The following is a 15926-nucleotide window of genomic DNA, read 5'->3' on the forward strand; positions in this document are numbered from 1 at the left end:
TGCCAGGCTAATAATAGCTGTGAGCCTGTGAGAGAGCAGCCGGTTTCGACCGTACGAGGAAGGACCCTGGCCGGCTGGCCCTGGCGGTCGGCCCTTGCGATGAGAGATGCGGTGGGGGCCTGCGGGCCCGGGCACGGGGCATCGGCCAATGGCTGTTCGACAGCGGCGGCGCGGAAACCACCCGGTTTCGCGATACCTCTCCTCCCCCTCCGATCCGTCGCGGCAGCGCGCATCACCGCTTTAAATCCGCTCCTGCCTGCCGGTCCCTCACCTCCTCTCCCTCTCCCTCTCTCTAGTCTCTCTCCACCGCCGCAGCTAGCTGTGACGTCATGCACTCGCCGGCGCCATAGCGCCAGCGCCTACTATCTACAACTGTAGGCCTAGTTATCCTGTCAATCAAGCCTCTCGTAAGGAACAAGGAAGGTAGCTAACTAGTTTTATAGCTGCTGTCGTCGTCGTCGGCGGCATCGACCGAAGCGACGTGCCTGTTCTTAGAGGATAGGATAGAGGGTGAGCTAGGATTTTGGTTGAGATCAGGAGGGGGAGGAGGCGCGGCGGCGATGAGGCGCGGGAAGGTGCAGCTGAAGCGGATCGAGAACAAGATCAACCGCCAGGTGACCTTCTCCAAGCGCCGCTCGGGGCTGCTCAAGAAGGCGCAGGAGATCTCCGTGCTCTGCGATGCCGAGGTCGCGCTCATCATCTTCTCCACCCAGGGCAAGCTCTACGAGTACTCCACCGATTCATGGTACGCTCTCGCCTCCGTTGCTTACGTTTCAACGCGCTCCTCTGCGTGCTGCACCATTTCCAAGCTGTCTGAAACTATGAATTACGGTGCGTGCTCCGTAATTATCTGTTCGAATTTGCTGAGAATTTTCGGGGCTTATTTTGATTTTGGATAGACAGACGTACGACTCGGGTCATACATAGTCTAGAATCTAGATGAAGACGCGTATAGCGTGTGCCGCTCGTGCGAGCGAGCGCTATATACGAGGTAATTTTATGTTCCGCTTTCGCTGGGATGGCGTTCGCTGCTCTGTTTGGGGAAATCTTCTGCCATGCTGCAAGTGTTAATTGCTTGACTGAGTTGACTCCTGCTGCGGATCAAGTTGGGGTGGGTGATCCATGGAGCGAACCGCAATCGATCCAGCGATCCAACTGATTTCCGGAGGAGCACTGGTTGCTCCATCTGTATTAGCCGCTGACCCAATGGGGCCCAATGGTTATTATGGATAGCTCCAAAATTACTCAGACGCACGGCGAGGGGTGAGAACAAAAGAGAAGTCGTACACTTTGGGAACCAGTACGGCGGGGGCCTTGGGCGGCGCGGTCCCACTCGGCATAGGCGGAGTAATAGACGAGCTGGTAGAGCGCGTGCGAGTGCTCCGGCTGCAGCACCTCCGCTGCCGCCACCGCCGCCCATATGGCGTCCCCGGCAGCTCCCGTGCCCGCGGCACCCGCGGCGGAGCGGAGCGCGGCGAGGAACGCGGCTGCGTCGGCTGCTACGGAGGCTCGGGTGCGGCGACATCGGGACGGTGTACCTATCCGAGCTCCGCGGCGGAGGCGCTGGCAACAGCGGCGTGGGGAGGCCCTGCTGGTTCCCGATGAAGGTGATGGACAAGGCGGCGCTGGAGGGCCGGCGGAAGCTGAGTTGTGCGCAGACAGAGCGGGAGATCCTCCTGTTGTATTGCCATAAGACCAGTAGGAGCATAGATTTAACCGGATACTTCATGTAAATAGATAGCAAGTTCTAGTATATGTTCTAGGCAGAGATTACAGGGAAGAGTAGAGAAACGTGTCGAACCTGACACCGCAGAGGATGATCCGCTTGCGTTCATCATAGAGTTGGTGTCTGTGCTAGGCAGCGACGGTCGGGGAAGAGTATGGTGATAAGCAGTGGCGACCAGCGGTGAAGACCGGTGACGGCATAGTGAAGTCCGGCGTGGTGGCAGCCCTTCGGTGTAGATGCAGAGGCGACGCAGCTGGTGGCTTTCCGTTACTGGCTGTGCCCCTCTAGATCAAATTAGGGTTTAGGGATTTTGGTGGGGAGCTCGGCTCAGACGAACCTCATGTTAAGAGCCGCCGGTCCCATCTCTTTTTATAGCGCAGTGTGACATGGGCCCTCCAGCCATGGTAGGCTGGGCGTCCCCGATCAGGGCGCGAATCAAAGGCCCAACTGGCCCGTTGAGTCCAGTTAGGATTAGAGATCAATCTAACAATCTCCCCCTTAATCTCCTTCTATCTTTCATTTTCATATCATTTACTTTTTTCATTCCATTACAGATTAGCGCATAGAGCATATCTCATCATCATGGTCCATTGCCGATAGATTTAACAGCTACAACACACCATTCTGTTCTGAAATAGATACTTATCTTTGGGCCTTCTTTTGTCCAGGAATTATAGGTTTTTCCTTAAACCCATGCCGGCTACATGTTCTCTGAACACGTTGGGTGGTAAGCCTTTTGTAAGCGGACCCACAAGTATCTTTTCGGTACTTATATGCTCAAGACTTATGCCATGATCCTAGACTTTATCTTTCATAACATAATACTTTATGTCAATGTGTTTGACAGCACCACTTGACTTATTGTTGTGAGCATGCTGTACTGCCGGATTATTATCACAGTATAACTTAAGTGGTCTATAGATGTCGTAAACCACCTTCAAACCGGGTATGAACTTCTTTAGCCAGTTCACATGTCCCGTTGCCTTATAACATGCTACAAACTCGTCATACATTATGGACGATGTAGTGACGGTTTGCTTTGAGCTTTTCCATGAAATAGCTCCCCCAGCGAGAGTGAATACATATCCAGACGTGGATTTTCTATTATCTCCCGCATAATCAGAATCTGAATATCCCACTGTATGGAGTGAATCAGATCTTCTATACGTCATCATAAGGCCTTTCGTTGCTTGCAAATAACGCAAGACTTTCTTTACTAATTTTCAGTGTTCTATTCTAGGATTGCTCTAGAATCTGCCAAGTAACCCGATAATAAATGTCAAGTCAGGGCGCGTACATACTTGAGCATATTGCAAGCTTCCGACAGCTGAAGCATATGGAACCGCTTTTATTTGATCGATCTCATATTGGTTCCTAGGGCATTGAAAATCCCCATATCTGTCGTCCTTGACTATAGGAGCAGGTGAGAGACTATATTTGTGCATACTGAATTTCTTTAAGATTCTTTCTATGTATGTCTTTTGTGACAGTCTTAATACCCATTTACTTCTATTTCGGTGAATCTCGATCCCTAGAACGAACGAGGCTTCACCAAGATCTTTCATATCAAATTTTGAGGATAAAAACTTCTTTGTCTCTAGTAGTAGACTGACATCACTAATAGCAAGTAAGATGTCGTCCACATACAGGACAAGGAAGATAAACTTCCTATTCTTGAACTTTGTATAGACACAATTGTCATCAACATTCTCTTTAAACCCAAAATTCCTTATTATCTGATCAAACTTTAAGTACCACTGTCTTAAAACTTGTTTTAATTCATAAATGGATTTATTTAGGCGGCATCCCATTCGTTCTTTTCCTTCCATAATAAAACCTTTCGGTTGTGCCATGTAAATATTTTCCTCCAAGTCTCCATTGAGAAACATCGTCTTTACATCCATCTGGTGTAATTCTAAATCGTAATGTGCCACTAATGCCATTATGATTCTGAAGAAATCCTTACATGAGACTGGAGAAAATGTCTCATTGTAATCAATCCATTCTCTTTGCGTAAATCCTTTTGCCACAAGTCGCGCTTTATATCTCTCTATATTCTCTTGAGAGTCAAGTTTTGTTGTGTAGACCCATTTACAGCCTACTGTTTTTGCTCCTTTAGGAATTATTTCCAAGTTCCAAACTTTATTGGCATTCATTGATTTCATTTCATCTTCCATGGCCTCAAACCACTTTGATGAATGATCACTTCTCATGGCTTCTTCAAATGAGATGGGATCATCCTCCATTTGAAATTCCTCAGTGTTGTATGCTTCATAGTCAGTAGGAATAGCTAATTTTCTAGCTCTTTGAGACCTTCTGGGGGCCTCCACATTTGGCACATCTTCTGTTTGAGACTGTTGTTGTTCCCCTGATCATTTCATCATCTAGAAAGATAGCGTGTCTCGTTTCCACAAACTTTGTATGTCTGACTGGACAGTAGAAACGAAAACCTTTTAACTTTTTTGGGTAACCAATGAAATGACAACTCACTATTTTTGGATCTAGCTTCCCAATGTTTGGGTTAAATACTTTAGCCTCAGCAGGACTCCCCCACACACGTAAGTGGTTTAGTGAGGGTACTCTTCCTGTTTACAACTCATACGGTGTTTTGAGCACCGACTTGCTTGGTACTCTATTAAGAATATAAATGGCGGTTTTTAACGCCTCCATCCACAGGCTCATCGGTAAGGTGGAGTAACTTATCATACTGCGCACCATATCCATCAAGGTACGATTGTGCCTTTCAGCTACTCCATTCTATTGAGGTTCGCCCGATGTAGAATACTGGGCTACTATGTCATTCTCCTGTAAGAACCTTGTAAAAGGTCTAGGAACTTGGCCATATGGGGTATGCCGACCGTAGTACTCCCCCCACGGTCGGACATGACTATCTTAATCTTTAAATTGTGTTGGTTTTCAACTTCTGCCTTAAATATTTTAAATTTATTCAATGCTTCTGTTATTTTTTTGATTAGATAAATATAGCCATAACGGGAGTAATCATCTATGAAAGTTATGAATGAATCATAACCATCCACTCTTTACAAGAAACGAACCATAGATGTCTGTGTGAATAATCTGTAAAATTCCTACGCTTCGTTTGACATCTTTCTTAATTTTCTTTATATATTTTTCTTTTATGCATTCTCTGCATTGTTCTAAATCTGAGAGCTCTAATGCAGGAAGAATATCATTCTTAACTAGTCTTTCTATTCTCTCCCTCGAAATATGACCTAAACAACAGTGCCATAATTTCGACATCGCATCATGAGCTCTCTTTCGTTTTCTGTTTACATCCACAGACGAGGATACATTCACATTGTCGCACGCAACGTTCCCATTATCGCATACAACATTTACATCATCACATAGTGATAACAAATAAAACTCATTTTGTAAGATAGGAAGACCAACACATGCATTATTAAATGTTATCTTACATTTGCCATTTCTAAAATGGCAATCATATCTATCATTGTCCAAGTATGAAACACTAATCAAATTTCGCTGTAACGAGGGAACATAAAGAACATCTCTAAGTATAAATGTGAAGCCATCAGTAAGTTCTAGAGAAAGATCGCCAACGGCTTCAACATCTGCTCAGACTCCATTTGCAACTTTAACGTGTCTTTCGCTTCTTTGCGTAGTCCTCGTCGAACGGAATCCCTATAAAGAATTAGGAACATGAACAATTGCGCCTGTGTCAATCCACTAAGCAGATTTTGAATATTGTACATACAGAGATTCATTTATGAACGTAATAATGTTCTCACCTTTCTTTGCCATGATCATCTTTAAGTAATCGGGACAATCTTTCTTATAATGTTCCATCTTCTTACAATAGAGACACTGATCTTTCTCTACAGTGAACTTGTTCTGCTGAGGCTGATGCAGCATGAGACCCTTTCCCTTTGACTTTGAGGAGAAGTTAGTATTATTATTCTTTTTCTTATTGTCTTTCAGATAATTGATAGTGCCACCATTGTCATCTTTCGTTCTCTTCTCTTCTTGCACACACATAGCCATGAGCCTCTCCATGTCCTATTTCTCGGACTGTATGTTGTAGTTGATAACAAAAGTGTCAAACTCTTTTGGCAAGGAAGTAAAAATCAGATGGATAAGGAACTCTTCCTTGAGAGCCGGATCCATTGGTTTTATCTTGGATGCCAAATTGCTCATCCTTAATATGTGCTCTCTTATGCCACCATTACCTGAGTACCTCTCTGTCATCAGCTGCTTTATCAGCTAGGTAGCATATGTCTTTGAAGAGCCAATGAACTGTCTCTTTATTCTTTCGAGGTACTCGGTGACGGTGTCACACTCTGGGATTGAGCCCATAATTGCAGGCTCAATCGTGTTCTTTATCACAGCCAAACATTTCTTGTTGGTAGTGACCCACTTCCTATGCCCAAGGTCATAGGACATTTTTTGGGATGTAAAATCCCTCTCTTTGGTTGCCTAAGCGGCATCAGCCTCGTTTGTCTCCCTCACTTGTGCCACAGGGCTCAGTGGGACACGGTGAGGTGACTACCTAGTCCACCTCAGCCAAGATAAAGGCCAGGTCAATCTTTTTCTTCCACTCCGTGTAGTTATCACCTTTGACAGTGGGGATCTCTTTGATAAAACCTATCAAGTTGTATCCGTCTGAAAACATAATTTATATAGTGTGAGAACATAAATAATGACAATAATTGTATGCCTTGATTTCAACGTTGGTCAAAATTAAAACATACAACTGTTTATACGTTAAATCTACATCACCGTTGGGTAGAAATAAAATTAATGTATGACAAAGAACTCAGCATAATATTGCCATTAATCAACGTTGGTCAGAATAATAACAATATTATAATAAATTAAAACATATCCATTTCAAAATTAAATTCTCCCGTTGATTCGAATTTAATAATGAAAATAACAACTTTAAATACGCAGCGGAAAAGTAATCTCAAATTTATGAATTTTATCCACAGGAAAATTCTCTTTTCTATTTTCTTTAAGCCATTTATCCATTTTTTAGGAAATAAACATTTACTGGAAAAAGAAAAAACAAAAAACTGATTCAATTCATCACTGTTCATTTGGCCCAGTCAGGAATTCGGCCCGGCCTGCCTCTCTTCCACGCGCGCTGCCCGCACCTAGGCCGCAACCTGGGCCTGGGCCGGCAAAGCCACGTGGCCGCGCGCGCCCGCCTAGGCCGCGAGTCGGCCCGATCGATCTCGTCCGCTCGTCTGCATCGGACGGCTGCGCGCGCTCGTCGAACGAACAAAACGGCGACGGCAGCGCCCCCCAAACCCTAGCGGCCATTCGGCCTTCTCCTTCTCTCTCTCACTCTCTCAGCCGCAGTGAGTGCACCGAGCGAGCAAAGCAGTGAGCGAGCAGACGACTCAGCGCCGTCGCCGGCCCTCTCGCCGGCGAGCACACTCCCCAGCGGGTGAGCATGCCGCCGTCAAGCGGCCTGGCTGCGGTGCCCTTTTGGCCAGAGCACGGCGAGCAGCGCCCCCGGCACGGCCTTCTTTTCCCCGCGCGCCGGCGAGGCAGTAGCGCTGCGCAGCGGCGAGGTAAGCCAAAACAGCTCTTCTTCTTCTCCCTTTCCCCTTCTTTCTTCTGGGATTAACCCGATTTGGGGATGGGATAAAAAATTAGGGTTAGGGTTTCTTTTCCCAATTTGAATCGGTCGATTCGGTTCATCTTTTTTATTTGATTTGATTTCTTTTCTTTTCTATTTGTACCCATACCGAGATCTACTCAATAGAATCTGGCTAGTTGTTCCCCTTTCCCGTCGCGAGTTAGGGTTAGGGTTTGACTCACTGGAGTCACTATTCATCTTCCCTGACGGGTTAGGGTACTGTTCTTGTTCCCCGACGGGTTAGGGTTCGGATGAACCTCTGTTCTTTTCTCAGATCCAAATAGATCTAAACTATTAAGCTAGATCTATACCTAAACGAGGCTCTGATACCATTGTTGTATTGCCATAGGTCACTAGAGCATAGATCTAGCCGGGTACTTCATGTAAATGGGTAGCAAGTCCTAGTACATGTTCTAGACAGATATTAGAGGGAGGAGTAGAGGAACGTGTCGAACCTGACACCGCAGAGGAGGATCCGCTCGTGTCCGCCATGGAGTCGGTGTCTGTGCTAGGCAGCGGCGGTCGGGGAAGAGTACGGTGATGAGCAGTGGCGACCGGCGGTGAAGACCGGTGGCGGCGCAGTGAAGTCCGGCGTGGTGGCAGCCCTTCCGTGTAGATGCAGAGGCGGCACGGCTGGTGGCTTCCCGTCACTGGCTGTGCTCCACTAGATCGGATTAGGGTTTAGGGACTTCGGTGGGACGCTCGGCTCAGGCGAACCTCGTGTTAAGAGCCGCCGGCCTCCACCTCTTTTTATAGCACAGTGTGATAGGGTCCTCCAGCCATGGTAGACTGGACGCCCCCGATCAGGGCACGAATCAAAAGCCCAACTAGGCCGTTGGATCCAGTTAGAATTAGAGATCAATGGAACACCTCCAGCTGCACCCGAGCCATTAGCATGGTGGCTTGTGTCCTGTCGTCGCGCCATGCGCGTCCTGGCCGCCCTGGGTAGACCACGTACGATGACAGCTCACGGGCAGCAACTACGAGCTAGAACGAGCAGAGAGCAGCGAGGACGGTCACTAGCGAGAGCAAGATTGTTGCACCGGCCGCGGCGCCCTCATCGGCGGCTGGCCAGCGTCCGAGATCCGAGGTACAAGCACTGAGCCAGAGGTCGCGCCGTATGTACTGCCAGACGGGGAGGATCGAACAGTTGGATCTTTCGGTTCTCTGGTTTCCGATCCATCGATCCAAATCCTTTGACTGATATCAGAATGGAGCCCATTTGGTTAGATTTTGGGCCTATTCGCTGGTTGGTGCTGGTGCTGGTTTGGGCTGGCTGGTGCTGGGTTTTTGTGAGAGAAAAACACTATTGGCTGACTGATTTGGGCTGGCTGAAACCAACAAGCGAACAGGCTGTTTATGGACCGGTTCACTGAACCGCTCCACTGATCCGAACCACGCCCATCTTTAGACTGCGGAAGGATACTATACAGCTCATCTCCTACTCTTATCTTAATCAATAATATGTGTACTTAGTATATATCTTTGGCATGCGGGGACGATTGGGGATTACATGGAGCATTATGATTTCTTTAATTTGGATTACACCCATCACCTGCTGCTTGCACCCGTTGTTTCTTCGCACTTCCTCGGCTTAATTTGACGTGATTTTTTCTTTGTTCTTCCATTTTTTTCTTGTGCCTCTTTCAGTCTTTTCTGATTTGCACTACTTGTTGTCGACCCCCATGGTATACACAAGGTTTCATATGCATGGAGTCCTTGTCCACTGCGACGAGCAACTATGCTAGCTTGTCTTTGCTCTTGAGTCTTGACTGATGATTGACGATGCTGAGCCTGAACTCCTCCAATAGAGCATGCTCATATCGCAAGCCCTCATGGAGCACATAACTTTACTTTGTGTGTAGACTTTCTTCTTTTGATATTGTTATGTGGTACATATCACTGTGGTTAGGTTGCCATGATTTTTTTTGAATGAAGAACTGATAGGTGCACTTACACGGATCCATCCTTTCTTCTTCAGTACTTACTATCACTGCTAATAGCCCATCATGGCTTCTACTTCTATCTGATTTCTGAGTTTATATTCAAGAACAACTAGTGGGTGTGCATGGTTTCTGAATACATCAACAGAAACCACTCATTATACTTGCATAAGCTGCTGTGGACTTGTCACCTTTTGTCTCTGTAAAGTAATTTGCTGCTCCCTGTGTGAAAGCGCGGTAGGGGCCGGCGTCGAAAGGGCTCTCTGCTGCTGCACTGTAGCCGCGGAAGGGGTAGGCGCCGAAAGGCTCCCTTGTAGCCACGGCAGGGGCAGACGCCGAAAGTCAGGTCTGCTGTCACATCTAGTCACTGTAGCAGCATGACAACCTGGCATGTCTGTGTACTAGGATTAGATGGATAGAGTTGTATATATAGTTTCTCACTGCAACTCATTAAAGAGAGCGAGTTCAGTTTTGCCATCTCCTCTGCAGAGCTCCGGCCAACGCTGGTGCTGGTGCTGTGTGTGCGCGCTCTGTTCTTCCTCCCTTCTTCTACCTTTAGCCATAGTGTGTGGTCGGCAACGCCGGTGAGCGGTCGGCTCACCCGTGCGGGAGCCGAGGCCAACAGTCTCATCTTCCTTTCTGCCATCACTATCATCTCAATGGCCCTTAGCCCTGGCAAACCTTCCACTCTGTTTGTGAGGACTGAGGCAAAAATCTTCTGAGTCTTAGTAACCATGCATTTAATCAGATTGATAGGTTTTTTTCCTGAATAATGCTTACTGAGCTCAAGATTTATGCATGGCAGTAAGTACCTGCCCTATCGCACATAAAAATGATAATATTCTACCCGTCCTCCTACCTTCTCTTCTCCTCTTTCTTGTCCACTTTGTACCACTGATCAATCAAACTTGGGCGATTAGCAACATGTAGCTCTTCCATATATGAAATGATTAAGGATGTCAGCACATAATAAAAAAGGAATTCCAATGGCACATGGTGTCCTGTGTGTCCTCTAGAAGAACCATTCATCAGCCAGATGTTTTTTTTACGTGTTTTCTGCTCTGACAACTGTGGTCTAATTGACTGAAAAGGAGGGGACTCCGGCATAAAAGGGAATGCTATGTTTCAATTTCAAGACACAAAGATTGGAATTGTAATACTGTTAGCTGGACCTAACCAAGCTTCTTTCATCTTTACTAACTAGATGTCTTTTTGTGAAAATAAAAAACTTCAGAAAAGGAAGTATGTAGTAGGTGGCTTGGTGCCTTGTTTGTTCAAGCATTCTGAGTTCCACATGAGAAACATGGGAGTGCTTGCATGGAACCTAAGACCTACATATGGTAGGGTACTGCATGAATAGAAGGCTGAATAGTGTAGCACTCGTCTATTTCAGTTCTCTCAAACTCCTGTACCTAACCAAGAGTGAGTAGGCATACAGACATTCTGTAAAAACAAACGTAAGACATAAAAATGATAACTTTATTAACCAACGGAATTTGAACTAGCGCCATGTGTTTCTGCTAAAATTCGAAAATACAAGTGGATCACCTTTCAATTAGGTGGACAAATCTGAGAAACTGTTGCTTACTCAATATGCACACCTCTAGACAACTGAATAGTAGCACCTTCTCTAGCAGAAATATCTGCATCAGTTTTCAGTTTATAAATATTTCTTATATGCCTATACTAATTTACTCAGTTTTCTTTTCCTACCTATTTTGATCCCTTTTTTCACATATCTTGAAATTTTCAAATCTTTGCAGTTTAAATGAAAAATATAACAGATAAGATTCTGAATGCATGTGTATGGCATCTCAATATCACATTTATGATTTTATTTCTCCTGATTGTCATTGTGTACCTGTACAAGTTTTACTGAAGGTAGAACATTCCACCATATCAATGTTCGTGTATGTCAGTGCACTTTGTCGTTGCAGATTATGTTGTCTGAATTTTCAGTTGCAGTTTTCCTTATTGTTGTTTAATAGACAGGGTTCTATACTTACGAGGTCCCCCAAACTTCCCTTGCAGCTGACTTTCTTACTATGCAACCTCAAATGCTTTTCGTTTAGGTTTAGCAGCTTTTATCTGAGGCGGCCTTTTTAGAACATTATTACTTTCACACAGCTGTGATGTCTCGTACAAAGTAGAAATTATCCTTCACCTTCCCCCTGAAGACCTGAAGTTCGGCAAATCACTGTAACTTGTGCCTGTATGCTTCACGATTTGACAATAAAATGGGAACCAAATTCTTACAGTAACTCGAGGAAAATGACCTTATCTCCCTGTTCTAGCTTTTTGTCTTCATTATTATGCTCTCAGTGGTACATGGCTGGTCAGTGTGTCTGGTCGTCTGGTGCATGTTGGTGTTAATGTGTGTAGACAGTAGTAGTGGTGGTGTATATTTGGGTACCTTTCTTCTTTAGTGAATTGACATGTAGCTCTCATAGAGGGGAAAAACTCAAGAAACATGAACTGCAAGAGCAGTAAAATGTATCACATATTGCTTTATGGATTTAATTTAACAAATACAAATAATGGTCAAGGTGGGGAGCATCCCCACCTGATCTTTTTTATGAATGTGTTCCCTGCCAACAAAATGTTATTAAAATCACAAGTTCATATAAATATAATTTTATAGTAATACCCTTTTAAAGATTTAAGAAGATATAGTCTATTCAGTTGGTATACAGAATTACAAATATGTTAACTGCATGGGAGATAAGAGAAACTTCCATTTGTACATGCTGATGTCTTAAATGTTAATAAGCTTCTGAGATTTGCTAACTAATAATCATATAATTTATTTTTAGTTCATACACTGTTCCATGAAAATTAAGTTACTACAAACAGCAAATGATAGTTTTGGAACATTAAATAAATTATTCATTAAAAAAACATAAAATAAATTATATAGGGATGTTCACCGTAGTAATTTCTGTTGTTTGGAGAAATTTTTAATTTTAGAGCAATATTGCTTAACATGCTTCAGTTTTATACTCCCTCCACACGGACTAGTATATATGTGGGGAACTTTGACGCACTAGAACTGATTGAAAGAGCTAGATACAATATAATGCAGTTAGAAAGGTCCATAACTTCATTTCGGTTTGACTTACTTAATTTACTTTATATATATATTGCTGTCTTCTGTAACTGCTGTTCTTGAGGTTGTTGTGAGTGTGTCCGAACTAATGTTGTATCCTACTTCTGATTTAGTTAGTTGACTGTTGAAACAAATGCTTTCACATGTAGAAAATGAAACGATCTTTAGCTAGTCTATGCATATGTATGGTATATCGTGTATAAATATTACACTATGCTTTCTTGTAGGTCATGAAGGTGCTATGGTAAATGTTACGTTAGTGAATATAATCGTACCGTTCTTTATCATACATATATATTGTTGTAATGTTGTGTATATTGTTTAGTTATTCATGCTTACAGTAATTCACTTCCAGTTTTAAATTGTTATTTCCACCTTTTCACAGTATGGACAAAATTCTTGAACGGTATGAGCGCTACTCCTATGCAGAAAAGGTTCTCATTTCAGCAGAATCTGATACTCAGGTAAATTCAATTTCCTTTAGCAACATATGAAGCTGTTTTGTAACTTCATTCAATATAATAGGCTCTAATTGATTCATTACTATAGCTTTTTAGCTTTTGTTCATCAGAAAATTTCTCCAGTTCCTGTCAAGTTGGACCAGAAGTACGATTTTTCATGCTGATCAAGTTTTACTGAATATACATATCTGTGTGGTCTTGATAGGATGTTTTTTAGTGGTAGTGTTTTTGTTGGTCATGGTTGTTTCTTGAGTTAAAAAGGCGTGAATCTGATGATCAGTACCTAGGGATGTTGGTGTGGGTGTATTGTATGGGTTCTTTACCCTCCTTTTCTTTTTAATATGAAAGATACACAACTCTCCCGTGTTAGAGAAGGAAAAAATGATCCCTTCATTACTTGTTTTGCCAAACAATTAACTTTTAGCTCCCTTACATAGATGTGCCATCCACACAACAAATCCGAATGCTATGAAACTAGATGAAGGCTAAGTCATCTAATGTGTATTGGCACTTTAGAAGGCATATGTGTAACCGGAACACATGATGGCAAGGTGTTTTGTAGTGAACAGAAATATAGAAGGTGCAACAAGAGTAACTATATTTGCATTGATAGAAAGTTAAATTAATCAAGTAAGTTTAGTTAACTTGTATTAGAATTGTTCGTTCATTTTGCAGCTTTCAAATCTTAGAATAAATGCTAAAAAGGTAAACTGGTTCAAGTATCCAATAACAAAGCATTGTTGCACAAAATATGCTTTAATTGTTGTAGTGCATCCAAATCCCTCCAGTCTCTAATACATGACGTTCGGGCAAAATTAGTACGACGTTAGGACAGCCAAATTAGTAAAATTTGTACTAATTTTGTTCTAACATCATCATGTATTAGTAACTGGAAGGAATTGCAATTTTATCCAGCCCCTACATTATATACATGGTATATATTGGCCTTTTGAAACCACAAAGCTCATATATATGTCAGTTTTGGATAATAAACTTCGCTGTTAGAATCTGATACCCCCGTTATGCACAGTAACCCTCGGATCTTCGAAAGGATATTACGAGTATGACACAATCTTGCACCGTATTAAGAACGATGTAGTTGAATCGCGTAGAAAACCCTAGATGACGATCAAGCAACTATGACAAGAGATTAGGATTTGGCGAAGCCGGCTGCAAATTCTATAAGCACAACTCCAAAAGAGTACAAGTGATTGTCGCTCTGTCAATAACGCTATGAGTCACCATACAACACTTCACTACTAGCCACATTTCAAATAAAATTAATAGATTTAGCAACTTGATGTGTTTCTGACATTTAGCAGCCTGTCAGATCTCTTGAATATTTTGTTTGGTTGTCCAAAAGATAGGTTTGTGGAACACTGATCCTCTTCCTCTCCTCCCATCCCCAATCATCTTCCCCACATATACTCATATGTCATATCAACTAACTGGTCTCAATGCTACTGTTGTTAACTTGGCCAGAAAACTACTAGAGCTATCTTGGGAAAGGACATTAACTATTAATACAGGTTCTGGGTCAAAAACTCTACTACAGACTTCAGGTCCATTTCTAGTAAACTCAATATGATGGTAACATTGTTATCAAGTCGTCCAACTAATAGCGATCAGTCAAGCTAATCAGTGCCATGGTTATTGGCTATGCACTACGATTAGTCACAATTAGTCGGGCTTATTGGTGCCATGACGACTAGGATTGATTAGACGATATGATAACATTAGGTGGTAAAGCCATAAAAAGTATACCCCTATCACCAATTCGGATTTACTAAGATCAGACCATATAACTTGACAACATTTTTCTATTGAGAATATTTGACACCCCAAAATGTCATTCATGAAGTGTATCAGACAGTCCAAAGAATATCTTAGTATTATTTTATTCATATTGTAATGTTTGTGAGGTGAAGTGGTTCGTAAAAGTAGGGATGTAGGCTTAATATGCTCTTTGTATTAAGAGAAATATGCATTTATAGATCCTGAATACCAATAGTATGTGATACCAGTATGTATAGGAGTTTAGGACAGTTTCTGTAAGCACAGGAAACACTATATCCAAATGTATTATATGTTGTCAACTGTTTTCTCACCATTTTCTTATAATAATCCATGGAGCTTTCTCATATTTTTTTACTAAATATGGTGCTAGTCCTAGTTATGAGCAGTAATAAATTATGTTTTAAATTAGTACTCCCTCCATTCCAAATTGTATCGTTCTAGCTTTTTTTTTAATATACATAGCTTTTGCAAAGCACTAGATATATATTATGTCTAGGTACATTATAAAACTATGTATCTAGAAAAGTCAAAACGACTTAGGCCACGTTTAGATTGAAAGTTTTTTCAACCTGATGAATAGTACCACTTTCGTCTTATTTGACAAATATTGTCCAATCGTGGACCAACTAGGCTCAAAAGATTCATCTCGTGATTTCCAACTAAACTGTGTAATTAGTTATTTTTTTTACCTACATTTAATACTCCATGCAAATGGCTAAAAATTGATGTGATGGAGAGAGAGTGAAAAAACTTGGAATTTTGAAGGGAACTAAACAAGGCCTTACAATATGGAATAGAGGGAATACAAAGAATACTGTACTACAGGGCAGTCCTGGGTTCACATAACTATCCCCGGTTATTATGTTGAGTGTCTCCTTCAATTTTGATATACTGAATCAATAGCATTCCTTTTCATGATATTGGCCCATATTAAATAACGTAAATCTTCTTTGCTTTGTGTAGGGCAACTGGTGCCACGAATATAGAAAACTAAAGGCGAAGATCGAGACAATACAGAAATTTCAAAAGTAATTTGCAGTGTTTAGTTACTGAAAATATGTAATATGCCCTGTTGAAGATAAATATGACCAAGACCTGTGTATCCTGCAGGCACCTCATGGGAGAGGATCTTGAAACTTTGAATCTCAAAGAGCTTCAGCAACTAGAGCAGCAGCTGGAGAGTTCACTGAAACATATCAGAACCAGGAAGGTAGTGTGATCATATATATTAGACTGCAGTGCATTACTTATGTGGTGCCTACTA

The 15926-nt window shown here is 42.7% G+C and overlaps 1 protein-coding gene across 2 annotated transcripts; it reads left to right on the plus strand.

The window, feature by feature from the left end:
• The first annotated feature begins 226 nt into the window (after window positions 1–226).
• LOC136530806 (MADS-box transcription factor 14) lies at window positions 227–15920 on the plus strand. 2 transcript variants are annotated; one of them, XM_066523524.1, is made up of 5 exons: window positions 227–745; window positions 12790–12868; window positions 12954–13010; window positions 15626–15690; window positions 15773–15920. In XM_066523524.1, the coding sequence occupies exons 1-5, from the start codon at window positions 561–563 to the stop codon at window positions 15879–15881; spliced, it is 495 nt and encodes a 164-aa protein (XP_066379621.1). In that variant the 5' UTR covers window positions 227–560; the 3' UTR covers window positions 15882–15920. The 2 variants fall into 2 exon arrangements, with proteins under 2 accessions (XP_066379621.1, XP_066379622.1); XM_066523525.1 differs by lacking the exon at window positions 12954–13010 and having other exon boundaries at window positions 237–745.
• The last annotated feature ends 6 nt before the right edge of the window (window positions 15921–15926 follow it).

Source organism: Miscanthus floridulus, unplaced genomic scaffold (assembly GCF_019320115.1).
Source record: "Miscanthus floridulus cultivar M001 unplaced genomic scaffold, ASM1932011v1 fs_211_2_3, whole genome shotgun sequence".
NCBI lineage: Eukaryota > Viridiplantae > Streptophyta > Magnoliopsida > Poales > Poaceae > Miscanthus > Miscanthus floridulus.